General features: G+C 40.0%; 1 protein-coding gene across 1 annotated transcript in view; it reads right to left on the bottom strand.

The window, feature by feature from the left end:
* The window catches only part of gab2 (GRB2-associated binding protein 2), a 45,533-nt gene that overhangs the window by 13,674 nt on the left and 13,717 nt on the right, over positions 1-18,142 (bottom strand). The window contains exon 2 of the mRNA XM_015951295.3: positions 12,440-12,740. Coding sequence (XP_015806781.1) covers positions 12,440-12,740 — 301 coding nt within the window. The remainder of the gene's footprint in view (positions 1-12,439; positions 12,741-18,142) is intronic.

Here is an 18,142-nt window from a genome sequence, read left to right as displayed (position 1 = left end):
TTTTATTGTCTGTTTACTCCATTTAATGCCTCTTGTGTTTGTCATGCCTTTTTGACTTTCTGTTTGCTCCCTTAGGTTTTACAGCTGAGTTCCCTGGTTGCATGGCCTGTTCCTCTCTCCTCCTGGCCCTGACGCCGGCTCCTCATGGCTTCCTGGGATGTCCCTCTCTCCTGATACCATCTCATGTCCCCTCTCACTTTCCCTCATCTCATTTGCCTCACTGCTGCTGCTGCTTTCCTCATTCTCTGAAATAATAATGGCACTGTTAGAATAAAGAATCATTTTAAAATAAAATAAATAAAAATGTCTAATATTTCAAAAGATTTGTACCACCGTTTACTTGAGTACAATATGTGTGGTCACTGGTCAGTGGATCAACATGCAGTGGTTCTGCTGTACTTCTCACTGCGGGGTCCTTCCTCCTCCTTGGTTCAGGGTGATGAACAAACACAGCATCAGCCCTGAGTCTCACCTTGCCTTGCCTAAGCTAAGTAAACTGTCCCTCCTCAAAATGTGCCTGTAGAGTGGTGTATTAGTTTATTTCCTGCCACATTTACAGTTTATTTGCAGCCTTGTGCAGTTGAGAGCAGAACATGTAGAGCCTTGATGGAAAACATTTGAGAGTGCACATTAAACACTGCACACAGCTTTTTGTTATTGTGATCTCTGGTCATGGTGAGGTTGCTCCTGCTGACTTGAGCCAACCATTTTCTTCTTCTCTCTGCATCTTTGGGTAAGCCGTAATTCAGATTCCTCCCTCAGACCGTTTGCTATATGCAGCGCAGCCAACCATGTAAGATAATCAACCTATAAAGGGATTATTAAAATACTATTTTTGTACGCATAGACATATTGAACTAAACCAAAAATATAGAGATGTAAAATTACATTTTAAAATTTTATCCAACCCTAAAATTAGTCATTTCAATTTTTAACCCACAGACACATTTTATTTTGATAATAATCAAAAAGTTATTCAAAAGAGTTTCAATAGGTCTTTAGTACATTGCTCATAATTGATGACTCAGCTTATTTGTGCATATGTAATGACTAAACATAATGTTGGTAAAATGCTTTATTAAAAATGCTATTATACATGTTGTACAAGTTTGGTGTTCATTTTTTCAGAGTTGGCACTTTTTTTTTTATCTACTGTGATGAACCATACAGTTTTATTGAAAATTTATTTTTAATTAGTTGCTATAGAAGCCAGATAAACTGGGTAATAGATGCATGTACTGTCTTCACATAAAAATATGAAGTAATGATTGTCAAATGTATTCTACTGAACATAATAGATCATCATTCAAAGCACAAACAGCTACATGTTTTCTTCAAGGTAAGCTGGAGCAGAATTCTAGCTTTTCATTAAACACTTTAAAATGGATATTACAACTCGAGTTTAGGGCTTCTTGTAGGACTTAAAGTTATTAAATATGCTTATATTAGAGCAGTGTGTTGCATTACTACATCAAATTTATTGCTATAGTACATAATAGTAATGTATGTGGTCTAAATGTGTTCTACAGTGTGTTAGGACTGTCGTGTTCCTGTAATGTAGAACAGTCACGGGTGTTTGTCTTCCTACAAATGCTCGGAAAAAATATAAATGGGCTACGTTGTGAAGGAGTTAGGACATAATATATATATATATATATATATATATATATATATAATATTATTCAATAATTACCACTAATCGCCAGGGGAAATGTGATTATATTAAATTTTTGTGATTTGTCCCACCATACGCCGTTCAAACTGACTTACGGCGCTGGGATGTTTGGAACTGAGAGCTCCATGAACCACGTGACCACGAGTCGGCGAGTTCAAAGAGTGTCTTAACTCTCCTTCTACAGCTCTGACAGAACCCAGCCCTCCTCTCCCAATGATTGGACAGGAATTCGAGAAACGTGATTGGTAGCTAAGACTCGTGCTCTCAATTGGTTCCACCCAAGTTCCTCCCACTGACGCTAGAATCGAGACAAAAACATCTGTAACTGTAGATTTGAGGTTTGTACCTGTAGAATGAAATGTGTGTTTTGAGAGTTTTGATTTCAAACTCACCTTGATTTTTTCAATTTGGAAGTCTGCTAGTTACAAAATGAAAGTTTCATGTTTCTGAATGAATGTTTGATGTTACAAAATGAGTAGTAAATGTACAAAATAAAAGTTTGATTTTACAAAATAAAAAATACATGTACAAAATACAACGTTCCTGTTACAAAACAAGAAATACAAGTACGAATTGAGAATTACAAGTTAGAAAACTAAAGTTACAAGTTACGAATCCAAAGTTACATGTGATAAAACATGTTCGAAGTTACAAAACTTGGTACAAGTTACGCTGAATATTGTCCCAATCCTAGCTCCATACCACTCGACCATGCTGTGACGTCAGTTTGCCTCAACATGCTGGAATAATCAATCACCTCAGAGAAGCTGGGTTGTCGGGGAACAATGAATTACAGGGCCAGGGCAAATTTTTTAAACTCAATGGTCTGACCTAATTTCTGTGATGTGATGAACCTACGGGCATTAATCCTGCAGCTGTGCAACAGCAGGGTAGACACAGATAAGAAGCTGAGACAATTGCAAAAGCTGGACTTTTGGTCGTAGATGCAGAATTTTTCTGAATAAGAGACTAAATACTGCCAGCAGCCAACTAAAGCAAGCAGATAGGAGTTTGTTGACCAGCAGCAGCCTCCCTTCCCAAGAAGGCAAACCCACACCCTTTCCATCAAACTCATTTGCTATTCACCCTCCCTCCTTCAGTCAGAACTCAGATCAACTTCCACGAGGATTCTGAACTCTGACCTTTATTCTTAATCCTCCTATGTCTCTAACATGCAAAAAAAAAAAAAAACAAGAAGCAAAATAAAAAAAATTCATCTATTTTTGGTTAAAATACTCCAAATATGCTGTTTTCTACCAAATAATGAAAAATGCTTTTTAAAAAACACAGCGTATTAAAAACGATACATTTGCATCAAGGAAACTGAAACGACCAGAAACAAATATGGGATAAAAAAATCTAAAAATTCATATTTAATTGGAAAATGGGGGTGAGTGTCACAATCTGCCCCTGCCCGCCTGACTGTTCCTCTCCTGCCATGATTACCCTTATTGTTCTCACCTGTCCCTCGTTTAACTGCCCATGTTTCCCTAATTAGCCCTCTGTATTTAAACCACCTGTTTTGCCCCTGTCCTTTGTCAGTTCATTGTTGTTGTTGTTGTTGCCGGTGTTCCTTTTCATCCCATCCTACCATTAAACCATTTTTACTTTTACTGAAGCCTGCATTTTTCCTCCTGCTCAGCTCAACCACACATGGTCCATCATCTCCACCTCCTACACCGTGACAGTGAGACTCCATTAAAAATTTACTGAATTAGAGAGTTTGTTGTTAATCTTGATGAATCACATTTTAATCATTCAAAACACTTGAGCATAAGCTTTTTTTTCAATAAATAATGTCTGTGAGAGACGGATGACATACCCACACATTAATGAGAATATCCATTTCATTACTTTGATCTCGTTATAAAGGTAACTATTGTGAAATTAGTTGGGATGTGTAAATATAGTATGTGTGTTACTAATGGAGTGTAAATGAACATAGAACAAAGCAAATGTTGTACAGCGAACTGAACACTAGGTGGCAGTAGGGCACTGCTAATATATATAGAGGTGTAGTGTAGAGTTCAGGGGAAGTTCTGCTGAGAGTTACAAGATTAATGCTGCATGTATGCTTGTCCCCCCTCCTGTAATAAAGTTCATATGGATAAAATTACTGCCTACCTGCTTTCTACATGACATAACGATTAAAAAGTTGGTTTATTTCTGTCTTTTTGAAGATCAATTTGTCATGATACATTTTGTGGTTTTAGTTGTGTTTGGAGCACATAAAAAAGGTTTATATGTTATTGTAGCCCATTATTTGCAGTCCTGTTAGAGGTGCAGTTTGACGATAGAGTACTGGGCATAAATTGTGATGCCAAACTATTCTGGACCCCAATTGGGAGGTGCGGGTACATTTTTAACACATTACTTTTCTTCCATTTAACTGTAATTAACATGCAAAATTCCCACCCCTAGATAATACGTGTTATGTAACTTATCTGTTTTTGTGTTTTTTTTTTGTGTTAAATTTCAGTGTTTTCAGCAACTGGGTATTTCAAAATTTTCTTAGACGGCAAACAGTCCAAAAGAAAAGCAAGTCTCAGCCACAACATCAATATTTTCTAAGCAGGTTCCTCTTTTAATCAGTTAGGATAGATGGGTTTTCACACTGAGTGCATGAAGACGCAAAGGAGGAATGATAACATTTTAATGTTAGCTGGAACTTAAATGGTAATAATTAGGCACAAAAAACAGTTTTGTGCATTTTAAGGGAGCAGAAAAGGAATGATGAAATGAAAAAAGGAACAAAACAGTGGGCTGTCCTGCAAAAAAGGACTGCTGACGAGTGAAATCCCTGTCCCTTACAGGGATGATCCTAGTCTCTGAGTTCAAGCAGAAAGCAGAACAAAGCCTGTGATTGACGAAATGATGCTCCATTCATTAGATTGTGCTCAGGGGTGGGTCTCTCTGTGCAGACACAAGCCACACAGCCAGCCAGCAGTCCCTGATAACAAAAGTGAAAACACCCAACAGCAGATTGGGAGAAAACCCCCAAAACAATTTAGTGAACCCGTTGTAAAAATCAGCAAAGTCAAAATAAGTTGCTCAAAAAAGGGTTTATTTACAAAAAATATAATGAGATCAGCAAAGATCTAAAAGTGTAAGGTGTGTGACTGCTGCAGCAACAGAGAAGTGTCCTCAGAAGGTTCCATAGCTGTAGAAACATGACCTATCAGTGCCATGGAGTCATCGTTTCGACAAAAATCAATGCAGATAAAGGGCACTCTCATTTAAAGAGACACAAAGAGGCCTGATGGTGGTGAATACGAGAGATATTAGCACAACCTGCATTACTGCATCCGTACACTACTGGGTCAGGAAAACATCAGTCGATGGAAAGGTTTGTTGTTCCAATTTCACCAAAATCAGCTTTTAGATAGAATGGTTAGTAAAATGATAAAATAGGCTTGGGGCTGTGCAGTGGCGCAGTGGTTAGAGCTGTTGCCTTGCAGTAAGAAGGTCCTGGGTTCGCTTCCCAGCCTGGGATCTTTCTATATGGAGCTTGCATGTTCTCCCTGTGCATGCGTGGGTTCTCTCCGGGTACTCTGGCTTCCTCCCACAGTCCAAAAACATGACTGTTAGGTTAACTGGTCTGTCTAAATTGTCCTTAAGTGTGAGTGTGTGAGCATGATTGTTTGTCCTGTGTGTCTCTGTGTTGCCCTGCAAAGGACTGGCTCTCTGTCCAAGGTGTACCCCGCCTGATTGCCTATTGACCGCTGGAGATAGCACCAGCCCCCCCACCACCCCCGCAACCCCACGTGGACAAGCGGGTTCAGAAAATGGATGGATGGGTAAAATAGGCTTGTAAAGATATTTTCAATCACCTGTAGCAGGATGTTTATGGCTACTATAATCAAAGGACAACAAAAAAACTAAATACAAACAGGGACCAGTTCTGCGCAGTGGTGATTAAAATGAAGTTTTCCTTAAAAGTGAGACATTAAGCTTGAAGTGAGCTACAGCTGAGTTGAGCTGAAGACAAATTTTGGTGTCTTATTTCCTGGTATTCGGACATCTCGTTTCTGATTGGCCAACAGCAGCGCGACTACCACTGACTCGGTTTGATCTGCAATGTTTATGTTTTAACTCCACAAATAACACAAGCCTGAAAGAGTTGTGCTGTGTGTGTGTGGTGAAGATGCTAATGCTAATGGTTAGCTTCTACTAGTCGAGATGTTCTCTGCTGTTTCCTGGACACTAAATCAACAGCAGCCTTCCCAGGCCATGAGCCAAGATGGATGAGTCCATGAATGTTAAGAGACAGTTTGACGTAGATCTGCCAGGCTTTTCTGAACAGAGCATTTTTCCATCTTTTCAATCACAAGGTGATGCAGGTAATGGGGCTAGAAGACTATTTTCACATTTAGCCTGCATGTTAAACTCAGAGTGACTGATCATATTTAAAAAACGGGTAAAAATAATTTTCTTAGTGAACTTATTCTTTAAAATAAATCGGTTCTGAATTGTCTAATGCTTTTATGATTACAACTGCTCAAAACCCAACAAGTGAACATTTCCCACAAGAGGAGCCTCGTTTTTGTTCCTAAGAAAGAACACTAAAAATATACATGTGACAGAACCAGCTGCAAAATACATGTGCGTGCTGCGAGAAAGCACATGTGGGGGAGAAACCGAAACTGAACCAAGAATGGCAGAGTACGAGATAACAGAAAGTCAGTTATGCAACATTAACTGTCACGTATTGCCCTCAGCGGTCCTTCCTCATAGCCGTAACGCACATCTTGCTGTAATATAGCCAGAAGGTGAGTTCAGATCAAAGGGCCTCTAAAAAAAACTGATGCTGGCAAAAATCCCAACAAAATCCTCTGAGGAACACACACACTTCAGCACTTCTTCAGACGCTGCTGCTGTCTCGCCAAGCAAAGCTAATCCTATTTAGGAAGATTTTGCGCAAGGACAACAAATGTGACATTGTGCACACAGCTGCTTTAACGCAGCGTAATGATCTCAGTCTGTTGCACCTAAAAGTTAAGTTCACACCTTCAGTTTGCATGAGCAAACACACCGATCAACTTCTGCTGATTCTGTCAGCAAATAAAATTTCCACAAGAGGAACTAACGTCTGCTTTATTAAAGCCTGGCTTGTTTACCTTCTGAGAGGGAATTCCCACTCTATCAGATGACACAATGACTCACATGTGGAAATGGTTGTCACCCCCCAGAGAAAAACAATACTTTGACTAGTTTTTGATCTGTCTAAAACACATCCACGTTTGATGCTGAGGTAATACGCGGCAACGTGTTGCTCAACATTAGATGGAGAAAACACTCCCACGTTTGCTCACATCATCAATTTCAGCTCCATTAGTGACGGGTTGTTTACTAGTCTGAGTAGGCAGAACTATTTTCCAAACGTGCGGAGAATTTCCACACAGCAAGAATGTTCGTCTTAAAATGGAATTTGTTCCCACGCCAATGGAGCAATTCAATTTGTTTAAGCTGATGAAACTTGGGTTTAGTCGATTGTAATAAGTTATTTGTTAAAAGAGGGGGAAATAATCAAAAGTGTTGGAAAAAATAACAAGGTGCCATTTTACAATAAAGGTCCCTTTATTAATGCTACTTAGTGCATTAATAAACTATTAAACAAAGTATCCCCCGGCCCTTTGCTCTAACCTTAAGGAAACTTAATAGTTAAAAATAAGAATAATGTTACTAAAGGGACCCTTAGTGAATTTTTAAGCATTAATAAACAACATAACATTAATAAAGGGACCCTTATTTTAAAGTGTTACCAATAACAACGCTGTCAGAAATTCTATAAATTTACTAGTCTGGAATTCCAGACAAACCTTAGTGTAAGATTTTGCCCTGCAGGTCGGTCTAGCCATACTCGATTGTAGTCTCAGCAGATCTACCGCCCGACCAAACACTTTTATGCCTAGCCAGTGACGGCATTAGTAGAGAGACGCTGGAAGGTCTTAAAACCAGAGCTGCAACAGAGTGAAAACTACAAACGGCTTAGGCATCAACTTTGTACGATTTTAGTTTTGGCCTTTCCTTTGAGATGTGAGGAAATGGAGGTACTTAAGGTTGCTTCTTCTCCTTTGACAGTGTATGGCGGAATGCCCCGTTGACTGATTTGAGTAGCGACGGATAAGTCATGTTATTTGTTGCTCTGATTGGTCTTAGCGCTGTCCAATTGCGTATGGAGACCGTAGATTCCGCTCCACGATCAAGCTCCTCTGTGGGGTCGAGGCCAGTCTATACATTGACATGTGCATATACTGGCTTCAACTTGCCACGCTAGACATCTGCCTACATTCAGTCTAAATGAGCATTTGTTTCCACTGTCTGTCTGAAAAACACTCGGCACCACTTGAGAGAGCAGGAAGTTACGGAGATGAGGAAAATACTTCATCTGCGTGAAAAGCATGTGGGAAGGGAAAAGAGGCAAAAAAAAATTTTGGACCATAGGATGCAGGCTCTGTTTGCATGGCCATTGGAAAGGGAAATGGAACGGAAACCAGGAAGATGATGTATATCTGAGTATGCACAGAACGTGCAGCATGACCTGGTGTGACGGTTTCACAAGCACGGTTTGTACTCAGGGGTGCATTTAAGGAGTCTTTAATTTTTTTTAACACGCAAAAATATGTTTCTGTCAAACCTATTTCCTAGTGCAGGGATACTCACAGATTGCATTAGATTAGGAATATTCTTTCGTCCTAAGAAAGTAATTTCATCGCCACACCCAGCAAGCTCCACCAAACACCCTTCAACTACAGCTGGGACCTTGATAATTGCTAAATATGGACCCAGGGGACATGTTTGTGATGAGAAGTTCATTACGCTCTTCACAACTGTTATTTATCCCACACCTGAACATGTGGCACGTTACAGATGATCAACCATGTGCACTGAGATTAACGTCCACCAGCTGCCAGGTGGTGGGAAAACAACAGCATAAAAACAATCTGGATGTTTGGGAATACAAGAGGGGGCTATCTTAAAAGTAAATATGATGAAAGATCCTCAATAAAACGTGAATGCTTCAATGTTATGCTAAGGAAGAGCAGAATGTGTCAGATTATTAATCTTGATCCTATATATATATATGTTTTTATTTCAGAAGGTCTTACCAAGTGTAATTGTCTTATTACACTGCCAGAATATTTAACTTGACTTCAGAAATCTTAGACTAAAGTATTTCTAAACTCATTGTTAGATGGCTAGCTTTGCAGTTGGGAAGCTATGAGATAAAATGTAATATGAATCACTTATTTTTTGTATTGGGACATATTATGACTTTTTTCCTTAAGCTATAATAGTTTTATAGTTGCTACAAAACATGTTGAAGAAGTTCTTTGCACTAAATAACTTTCACACAACACTTTTTCAGGAGGTTTTATATTTGACAGTTTCAGTGCCTTCCAGAAGGAGCCATTTCAGGGCACTGTCACTTTAAGAAAGCTGGAGCTGGCCCTGACTACCGCTCCCTTGCTCAGGCTGCTATAAGCTGAGAAGCTCTGATACCCAGGAGGGGCTCAGACTAGAGCTGCTGCTCCTCCATCAACAGTCCTGCTGACCAAGAGAGATTATTCTACTTTAATTTCCCCATTTGTGACATCACAAAAAGGGACATTTTAAAATTACTCATTTGAGGCACATAATTCCTAAAACCCAAAGACTGAAAAAATGTATTGACAGTTTATCACATTTGGAGTGTTTTTAGAGGCAGAGACCCACAAGACAGGACTAAAATATGCAAAATGGGAGCTTTTCATAATATGTCCTATTTGAATTCTCTGAATAATAAGTTCCATTCTATTGTAAATAAGAAACACAGCTCAGAGGCTTACTTTAACAAAAGAAAAAAGGAGGAAAATCAATAAATGGGCTCAGACACTGCATCCATCTATCTGGCAGCGAGATTCCTATTCCACTCGCTCAAATAACAAGGATGGATAAATGCCGCTGCCAGTAATATCATGTGGCTGGACCGCTGCTTACTTTGCTAGCAAACCTATATCAGAAAACTAAGATGCCTGCTATGGACATAAAAACACTCAGAATATTACTAGCAGATGCAGGTGATAGAAATGTTTAAGTCCTTGAAAGTTTGTGAAAACATGCAACAGAACTGTGCAGAAAATTTGTTCCATTTAATATTTATAATTTATCTAATTAACTGTCAAATTATTCGGCAAGATTTTAAGATGTAGTTCACTCGTATTTTTAATACATTTGCAGTAGGAATAGTCGAGTAGGATTGAATGCCTTGTAAGTTGTACTCTGGGGGATAAAAAGCTCAGATGCTCCTGTTTGAGGATGTAGAAGTCAGCCGGAGGAGAAAGTATCTTCAGACGGCAGGATTTGGTGTCTCATTTCCTGATATTTGGACAATTTGCATTTGATTGGCTAACAACAACAAAACTCTTTCTGCTTTCATTTGCTTTGCAAATAACACAAATCTGAAGGAATTCTGTCATGTGGTGGCATTGCTAATGCTAACGTTAGCTTCTACTAGCCAAGATGTTATCCATTTCCTGGACACTAAACCAACAACAGCCTTCCCCATCACGAGCCAGGATGGGTGAGGCCATGAATGCTAATTGACAGCGTGATGTAACTTTGATTAGCTTTTCTGAGCTGAGCGCTTTCCCATCTATTTTGTATCAGAAGCTAATGCAGGAAGATGGGGTAGGAGACTATTTTATACTCAGCCTGCAGGAAACACTCAGAGTTACAGATCATTTTTAAAAACAGGTTAAAATGTTTCTCGGTGAATCTAGTGGTCAACTAGAAATATCATTTTAAATACACACCAATTTTTTTCCATTTAAAATGTTATAAAATATTAAACCAGGCATTTTACACCATTGCCAAAATCTAATTCAAGTCCTTTCAAGACGAGGTTTGAAGGCTTTCCATTTCTTCACACATAAATGGTCAAAACCATACTTTCTGTTCATTGTCTAATAAAAGTAAATAATGGACTTCTTTACCTTTTTAAAGGTATGAAAATTCAAATACAGGTGCTGGCCAGTAAATTAGAATATCATCAAAAGGTTGAAAATATTTCAGTAATTCCATTCAAAACGTGAAACTTGTACATTATATTCATGCAATGCACACAGACCAATGTATTTCCAATGTTTATTACGTTTAATTTTGATATTTATAGGTGACAACCAATGAAAACATCAAATCTGGTATCTCAGAAAATTAGAATATTCTAAAGGCCAATGAAAAAATGTTTGTTTCTCTAATGTTGGCCAACTGAAAAGAATGAACATGAAAAGAATGTGCATGTATAGCACTCAATACTTAGTCGGGGCTCCTTTTGCCTCAATAACTGCAGTAATGCGGCGTGGCATGGACTCGATCAGTCTGTGGCACTGCTCAGGTGTTATGAGAGCCCAGGTTGCTCTGATAGTCGTCTTCAGCTCCTCTGCATTGTTGGGTCTAGCGTATTGCATCCTCCGCTTCACAATACCCCATAGATTTTCTATGGGGTTAAGGTCAGGCGAGTTTGCTGGCCAATCAAGGACAGGGATACCATGGTCCTTGAACCAGGTGCTGGTGGTTTTGGCACTGTGTGCAGGTGCCAAGTCCTGTTGAAAGGTGAAGTCTGCATCCCCATAAAGTTGGTCAGCAGCAGGAAGCATGAAGTGCTCTAAAACTTCCTGGTAGACGGCTGCATTGACCCTGGACCTCAGGAAACAGAGTGGGCCAACACCGGCAGATGACATGGCACCCCACACCATCACTGACGGTGGAAACTTTACACTGGACCTCATGCAACGTGGATTCTGTGCTTCTCCGCTCTTCCTCCAGACTCTGGGTCCTTGATTTCCAAAGGAAATGCAGAACTTGCTTTCATCAGAAAACATAACTTTGGACCACTCAGCATCAGTCCAGTCCTTTTTGTCCTTGGCCCAGGCGAGACGCTTCTTGCGCTGTTTCTTGTTCAAGAGTGGCTTGACACACGGAATGCGACACCTGAATCCCATGTCTTTCATGAGTCTCCTCGTGGTGGTTCTTGAAGCGCTGACTCCAGCTGCAGTCCACTCTTTGTGGATCTCCCCCACATTTTTGAATGGGTTTGTCGTCACAATTCTCTGCAGGGTGCGGTTATCCCTAGAGCTTGTACACTTTTTTCTACCACATTTTTTCCGTCCCTTCGCCTGTCTGTTAATGTGCTTGGACACAGAGCTCTGCGAACAGCCAGCTTCTTTAGCAATCACCTTTTGTGTCTTGCCCTCCTTGTGCAAGGTGTCAATGATTGTCTTTTGGACAGCTGTTAAGTCAGAAGTCTTCCCCATGATTGTGGTGCCTTCAAAACAAGACTGAGGGACCTTTTAAAGGCCTTTGCAGGTGTTTTGAGTAAATCAGCTGATTAGAGTGGCAGCAGGTGTCTTCTATATTCAGCCTTTTCAGAATATTCTAATTTTTTGAGATACCAAATTTGGAGTTTTCATTAGTTGTCACTTATGAATATCAAATTTAAATGTAATGAACATTGGAAATACATTGGTCTGTGTGCATTGCATGAATATAATGTACAAGTTTCACGTTTTGAATGGAATTACTGAAATATTTTCAACCTTTTGATGATATTCTAATTTACTGGCCAGCACCTGTATTTTCAAGGATTTCAAGCACTGCAGACAATAAGCAGCTCTTTGCAAGAAGCCCAAAATTTATCTTTTAATCCTAAAGATTTGCTATTAATAAAAAAAAACAGTTAGAAAATAAATGCATTTAACACATTTTTAGGAAGGGGCTCCTTACCTTGAGAGTCATCCGACTGGTTGAAGCCACACAGCTGGCAGATCGAGCGGACCCACTTGTTCATCTCCTCCTCGGTTTCGGCCACAAGATAAAAGGTGCGATCTGAGGTCTTGATGTCAAACACGAAGCTGTCCTGGAACTCCTTCCTCTTGAAGGTCAGGCCAGCGTCCACCTGCTCGCAGCAGTGCAGGTCGATGACTCGGATGGGCTTCTTCGAGTGGTCATTCTTGTAGTACTCCAGGACATCGGGGTCACCGCTCATCCGGCCGCTCCGGAGTATGAACCAGCGCTTTTTCCACGCCTGGAATCAAAATAAAGTTTTTGCTCGCAAAAAAAATGTTTTTAACTTCATTTCATGGTTTAAACAGCTTTTAATGCCTATTATATCCTTACAGTCCATGAGCCAATGTGTTGCCATGGTAACACGCTCAACAGCTGGACCCAGGTTGTGGTGTTAACTGTTGATCAAACAGACCTAAAAGAAAAGTCTGCCTTTTTTAAGCACACGTGTGGTTGTGTGTGGTTGTTGGTGACTGAGTGAGGCAGAGGAGGAGGAAGGGGGGGGGGGGGGGCAGCAGGTGTTTACTCCCTCTCAACGTATTTCCTGTGCAGATATCCCTCCTTAAGCGAAGAGAAACGGTGACAGATTAAAGGCTCCTTCCGTTTCAAGAAAGAAAAGTCCCTAGTCCAATCAGAATCAAGGTGTGTGTGTGTGTGTGTGTGTGTGTGTGTGTGTGTGTGTGTGTGTGTGTGTGTGTGTGTGTGTGTGTGTGTGTGTGTGTGTGTGTGTGTGTGCACATTAGGGCAACAGGGAGGTGTTGGGAAGGGTGAAACAGCATAAAGTTTAGGAGGAACTAAACCAAAACGTGCATTATTTTGATCATTCTTTGAAAAACCTTCTAGGTGATGAAGCTTTCGTTGTTTCGTATGATTTTCCAGCAGCCTATCTAAAGGGACCCAGTACTCCACACTGCAAACAGAAATAAAAGAGGAAGAAAGACCAGGAAGGGAGAGGGGGCGTGCGGGAGCGCTGAGGTGGTGGGGGTGGGCTTTTGGACACGTGCCAATGATGCACTTCCACCAGCCGCTTTCTCACATGCAGGCTGCTGACACACAGGATCCTGCTGGCCTCCTCTCCTCTAACCTTCATCAACACAGGCACTGCTGCAAGGCTAACACCTCCCCTCAGAGCAAACTCCACACAAACACACACATAAACTGCAGAGATATTTTTAATCACTACTGGATGTATGGATGCAAAACACTCTGTTCTCAGAGGCCATTAACTTGAAAATGCATCCTGCATTAAATGTAATTTGCGGTGGTTTGTAGGGGACACCAGGAGAAGATTTTACTACAGGAAACCAGTCTCTGGTATCAAACTACCCGGGAGCCATGCTAACAGAATGATAAATCTAAAAACTGACAAGAAAGGAAAATTTTGAAAATGAGAGTTTACACAAAAATCTGTTTAGATAATCCTCGATAAATATGGATTAACTTAGAGTTGAGCAGAGACAAGAATTACGAGATTAAAAATGGTCAAACGTAGAGTCAAAAAAGATATTTGTACAAATAGACATCATGAGATGTCACCTTTTGTTCTATATCCTAAATTCAAGCAAATATTTGTCTGCAAAAACTTGTTTAATCCAAGAGAATAAATTGTAGGTTAGCTCAGCACAGTTACTGGATAATGCACTGGGTTGAAGAGGAAGGACAGTACTTAAAACTGCATTAAAGGTACCATCTGAGATTTATTTTTTATGGAACATTTGCCATATTGCTTGGAAATTCTCTTCACCTATCGGTGGCAACCAATAAACTAAACGTTCTGTCAAAAAACTTTAAACGGTCCATGAAGCATGAGTGGGTGGGAGGAGGTTTAGTTTGGAGTTGGTTGGTTGGGATCACCTACTATGGTAATATTTCTCTGGCATCGGAGGAAGTGTGGTTGTAGCCGTCCTGCTGTTAGCTTGCTGTTATAGTTCTGAACGACTTCTTGAAGGAAGTAAAACGCCACGATTGACACATTATTGACTTCACACACATTTCACTGTAATATCGAGTTGCTGGTTACTGAAAATGTAGCTGAGACATTTTTAGACCTGACAATTTGCTTCTAAATCACCGTTAGCATAGTTAGCTCAACGTTGGCCTCTAGCCTGGTTTATCTGATATTGGAGGAAAACAAAAACATGGCGTGGCTTCTTAGGGGTACATGAAATAACTTTTTGGTTGCTCCTGTTTGTCTTTGATTCGTTAAACAGCTGCGGAGCTTTTTGTTTGCTGGTGTCAAATTACAAATGCAACGTTAGCTCGCCGGAGGCAAGGCATCCTCAGACTGTAAACAGTAACTATATCACTCTTTAGTTTTTTTCTAAAGAAGACAAACTGACAACTCCCAGCCAGTTGAGAATGAAATATGGTTCAATGTACCCTTCCTTCCAAAATGATGTAGACATTAGAGAATTCTGCTGTTGTGTCCTTGGGCAAGACACTCAACCCACCTTGCCTGCTGGTAGTGGTCAGAGGAACCTGTGCTCGGCAGCCTCGCCTCCATCAGTGTGCCCCAGGGCAGCTGTGGCTACAATGTAGTTCATCACCATCAGTGTGTGGGTGAATGATACACTGTAGTGTAAAGCGCTTTGGAGTCCTCTGACTCTAAAAGGCACTACACAAGTGCAGGTCATTTATCATTTAGACAATTTAGTAATTATTTCTCTGTAGAATCCTTACATATTGCTCCTTTAAGGGGAAACGTCCTGTGTTTAAGGAACAAAAAAGAATAAATATAATTTCTGTTGAACATTCCCTGCAAACAGTCAACGTTTCATGGACGTGCAGATCATGTCTATATTGAGTCTGTCGGTCCAGACCGCGTCTGTAGGATGTCCAAACTAGGTCTTTGCGCAGTGGGTTATATTAAAATGCTTCAATTCAATCTCACACACCATTAGAATTCACGCTATAAGATGCGTTTGACTTAACCGGGATCTTTATTTATTTTTTTCATTTTTCTTTATCTTTAATGTTTTACAATCTGTAGCATCATCTTCATTTCCAGGAAGTGCAGTGTGAGCTTATCTTTGGTGTGTGTAGCATCTCCTGAGGTATTGGAGTATAAGACTTTTTTTTAAACCACACAGACAGATTAAGTGATAAAAACTGGAGCCATTAGCTAAAATCTCAAAAATACAGAAAAAGAGGAAAGCAAAAACAAGTTGTGCAAATGTAGAAAATCTCTGTTTTAGGTCACGTCTGACAGAGGGAGGTAGTTTTGATGGCTCACCAAAACAAACGATGACACAGAAGGTTGTATGACGGCAGATTCCAGAGAGGTTAACGTTTACACTCCTCAGGTTTCTTGGCATATGCTTCCCAAAAGTGAATATATTCCACCACAACACATGCAAACCACCTCTTTGATATTCCTCCCGTCCAAACGTTTCTCTTTTCATTATGCGTTAATAAAATAAATGTTAGCATATTTTGTGGAATAAAAGAGAATAAACTAAATTGGATCTTGGAGCGATGCCCTGTTTTAAAAGGCTGGTGCAACCCAGCTGGCATCCATCAGTAATTAGGAGCATATTAAGCCTTCACAAACAGAAAAAAGTCTAATTATTTCCTAAACTAAGTGAAGCGTTTCATCAGGAAGATAAATAAATCGGATTTCTGTCTGAATAAAGGGGCAGAATGCTGCTTTTATGCTGGTATCTTCCTGTCTAGCAACAGCGCTACTTCTGTTTTTCATGTTTGCATCTTGAGTTGTTTAAAAAAAAAGAGAGAGAACAAACTTCCCAGGCAAAAGTAAATCATCAGGGAGGACACGTACAAAAACGAACTAACCCACCCACAGCCTGGCCTACAGAGCATGTCTAAGCCCATCGATCACTGTCTGAGAACTGGGAAGTATAGACGAGTCGAAGCTGTAAAACTGGAATGAACTCTCTTGTCTCTTCCATTCTACCCTCCCCCCCTCGTGGATTTAGTTTGGGTTGTTAAAAAAAAAGAAGAAAGAAAAGACAAGAGGGGGGAAACTGGCTAGAAACATTGGCCTTAATAACTGAACTAGAGCGTCCTCGGAAACATCAAGAGAGCTTTGATCTGGAATAACGCCATGTACCAGAAACAGGGAGTTGGTCACTTTATTGTCAAAGCAATATGTTACAAACCACAAGGTACATGTTGTCACTTTCATGCTTGAATATAATTATGATGTTCTACACTCAGAACAAACTCAACGACGTTCAAATCAAAGCTGAAAATAGAACACGAAAACCTCGGAGCACAATTCTATTTCTAAGAAATTTTACAGATAAATTCAGTAATCTTCAGTTTTTTTTATCTTGAGCCACAATAACTGCAGTAGCTCTCTGAAGAGATCAGTGATCCATATCAATGGATGAACATTTATGGTCTCCATTAATTCTTGATCTTACTGTTTTCTAATTTCCGTGTCCGGAGCTCAAGGCAGGCACATACTGAAGGACTCCAGCCAGTTGAGCACAAAGAAAACAACAAAACATGTCTGCATCTATTTTAGATGACTGGAAGGAAAACTTCTAATAACAAAACCACACAAACACTCTTCTGAGTGACTTTGTTTCTATTAATAGGATCAGAACCTGTTTAACCGGCCAGCTCCTTGTGTTTCTTCAGATGTTGATAAGCAGAAAGTGTTTTTCTTTTTTTCCATTTTTAGCTGAAAGCAAAAACATTAATTCTGTAGGTAGGGGGGACAAAATTAGCCAAAGCTCTTATGTCACTGCAATAAAGTGATGCAAAAGACCAATTTCACATCTTTTAATGTCATTAAACATAATTTTAGAAAATAAACAAACTGGTGCAATCACAAGTTATGAGAACGTAAGAGTCTCGTCTATTTGCATTGGGTTTATTACCATTCCGTCTCAATAATGCAGGCTAATCAACTTGGTTAGGACCCGAACAATTAACTGAAGGTGTGCCTTTTACAGCAAAGGAGAGGGGTGTGTGTTTAGTAGTAGGCTGTGTCAACAGGCCACATGATAGGCATCAGTCAGCGTGTTTTTAAATGTCTATGAGCAAACATCCAAGTTAAACAACTGTGTTATTCAAGCTAAAGGATGGAACAGTCTTGTTTACCTCAGTCCCATTAAAGCAATGGAGGAGGAGTCAGCAGGTTGACTTGACCTTCTCTGGATTACAGGCAACACACACACACACACACACACACACACACACACACACACACACACACACACACACACACACACAGCTGCACAAACATTGGTACTGTAAAGCTGTGCCCAGGACAGACAACCACCAGATGTGTACATTGTTTTCTTTAAGCACAGTTTCTCTTTTTTGTCTACTTTTGGCTAAATTATCGTTTGTTGTCTTTTTGTGGCAAAACTACTAGACCGCTTAATAAATGCAAAAACTCACAAGTGCCAAAAAAAAGTCCTTCACGCATATTTTTTATACATTTGAAGTGATCTGCAGTAGGAATAAAAACAGTGTTGTTTTGGGCGGGCATCTTAGTTTTACGTCCTCACGACGAAAAAGCACTTTAGTCTTGGTCAGTTTTAGTTGACTAAAGTTCAAAAAGGTTTTATCTCCACAAATAACCCAAGTCTGAAGGAGTTCTGTCATGAGGTGGAAGTGCTAATGCTAATGGTTAACTTCTACTAATCCAGACGTCCTCTGCTGTTTCCT

The sequence above is a fragment of the Nothobranchius furzeri genome, chromosome 13 (genome assembly GCF_043380555.1).
Source record: "Nothobranchius furzeri strain GRZ-AD chromosome 13, NfurGRZ-RIMD1, whole genome shotgun sequence".
In the NCBI taxonomy this organism is placed as follows: Eukaryota; Metazoa; Chordata; class Actinopteri; order Cyprinodontiformes; family Nothobranchiidae; genus Nothobranchius; species Nothobranchius furzeri.
The sequence above is the reverse complement of the archived record's forward strand: the minus strand, read 5'-3'. Positions and strand labels throughout refer to the sequence as shown.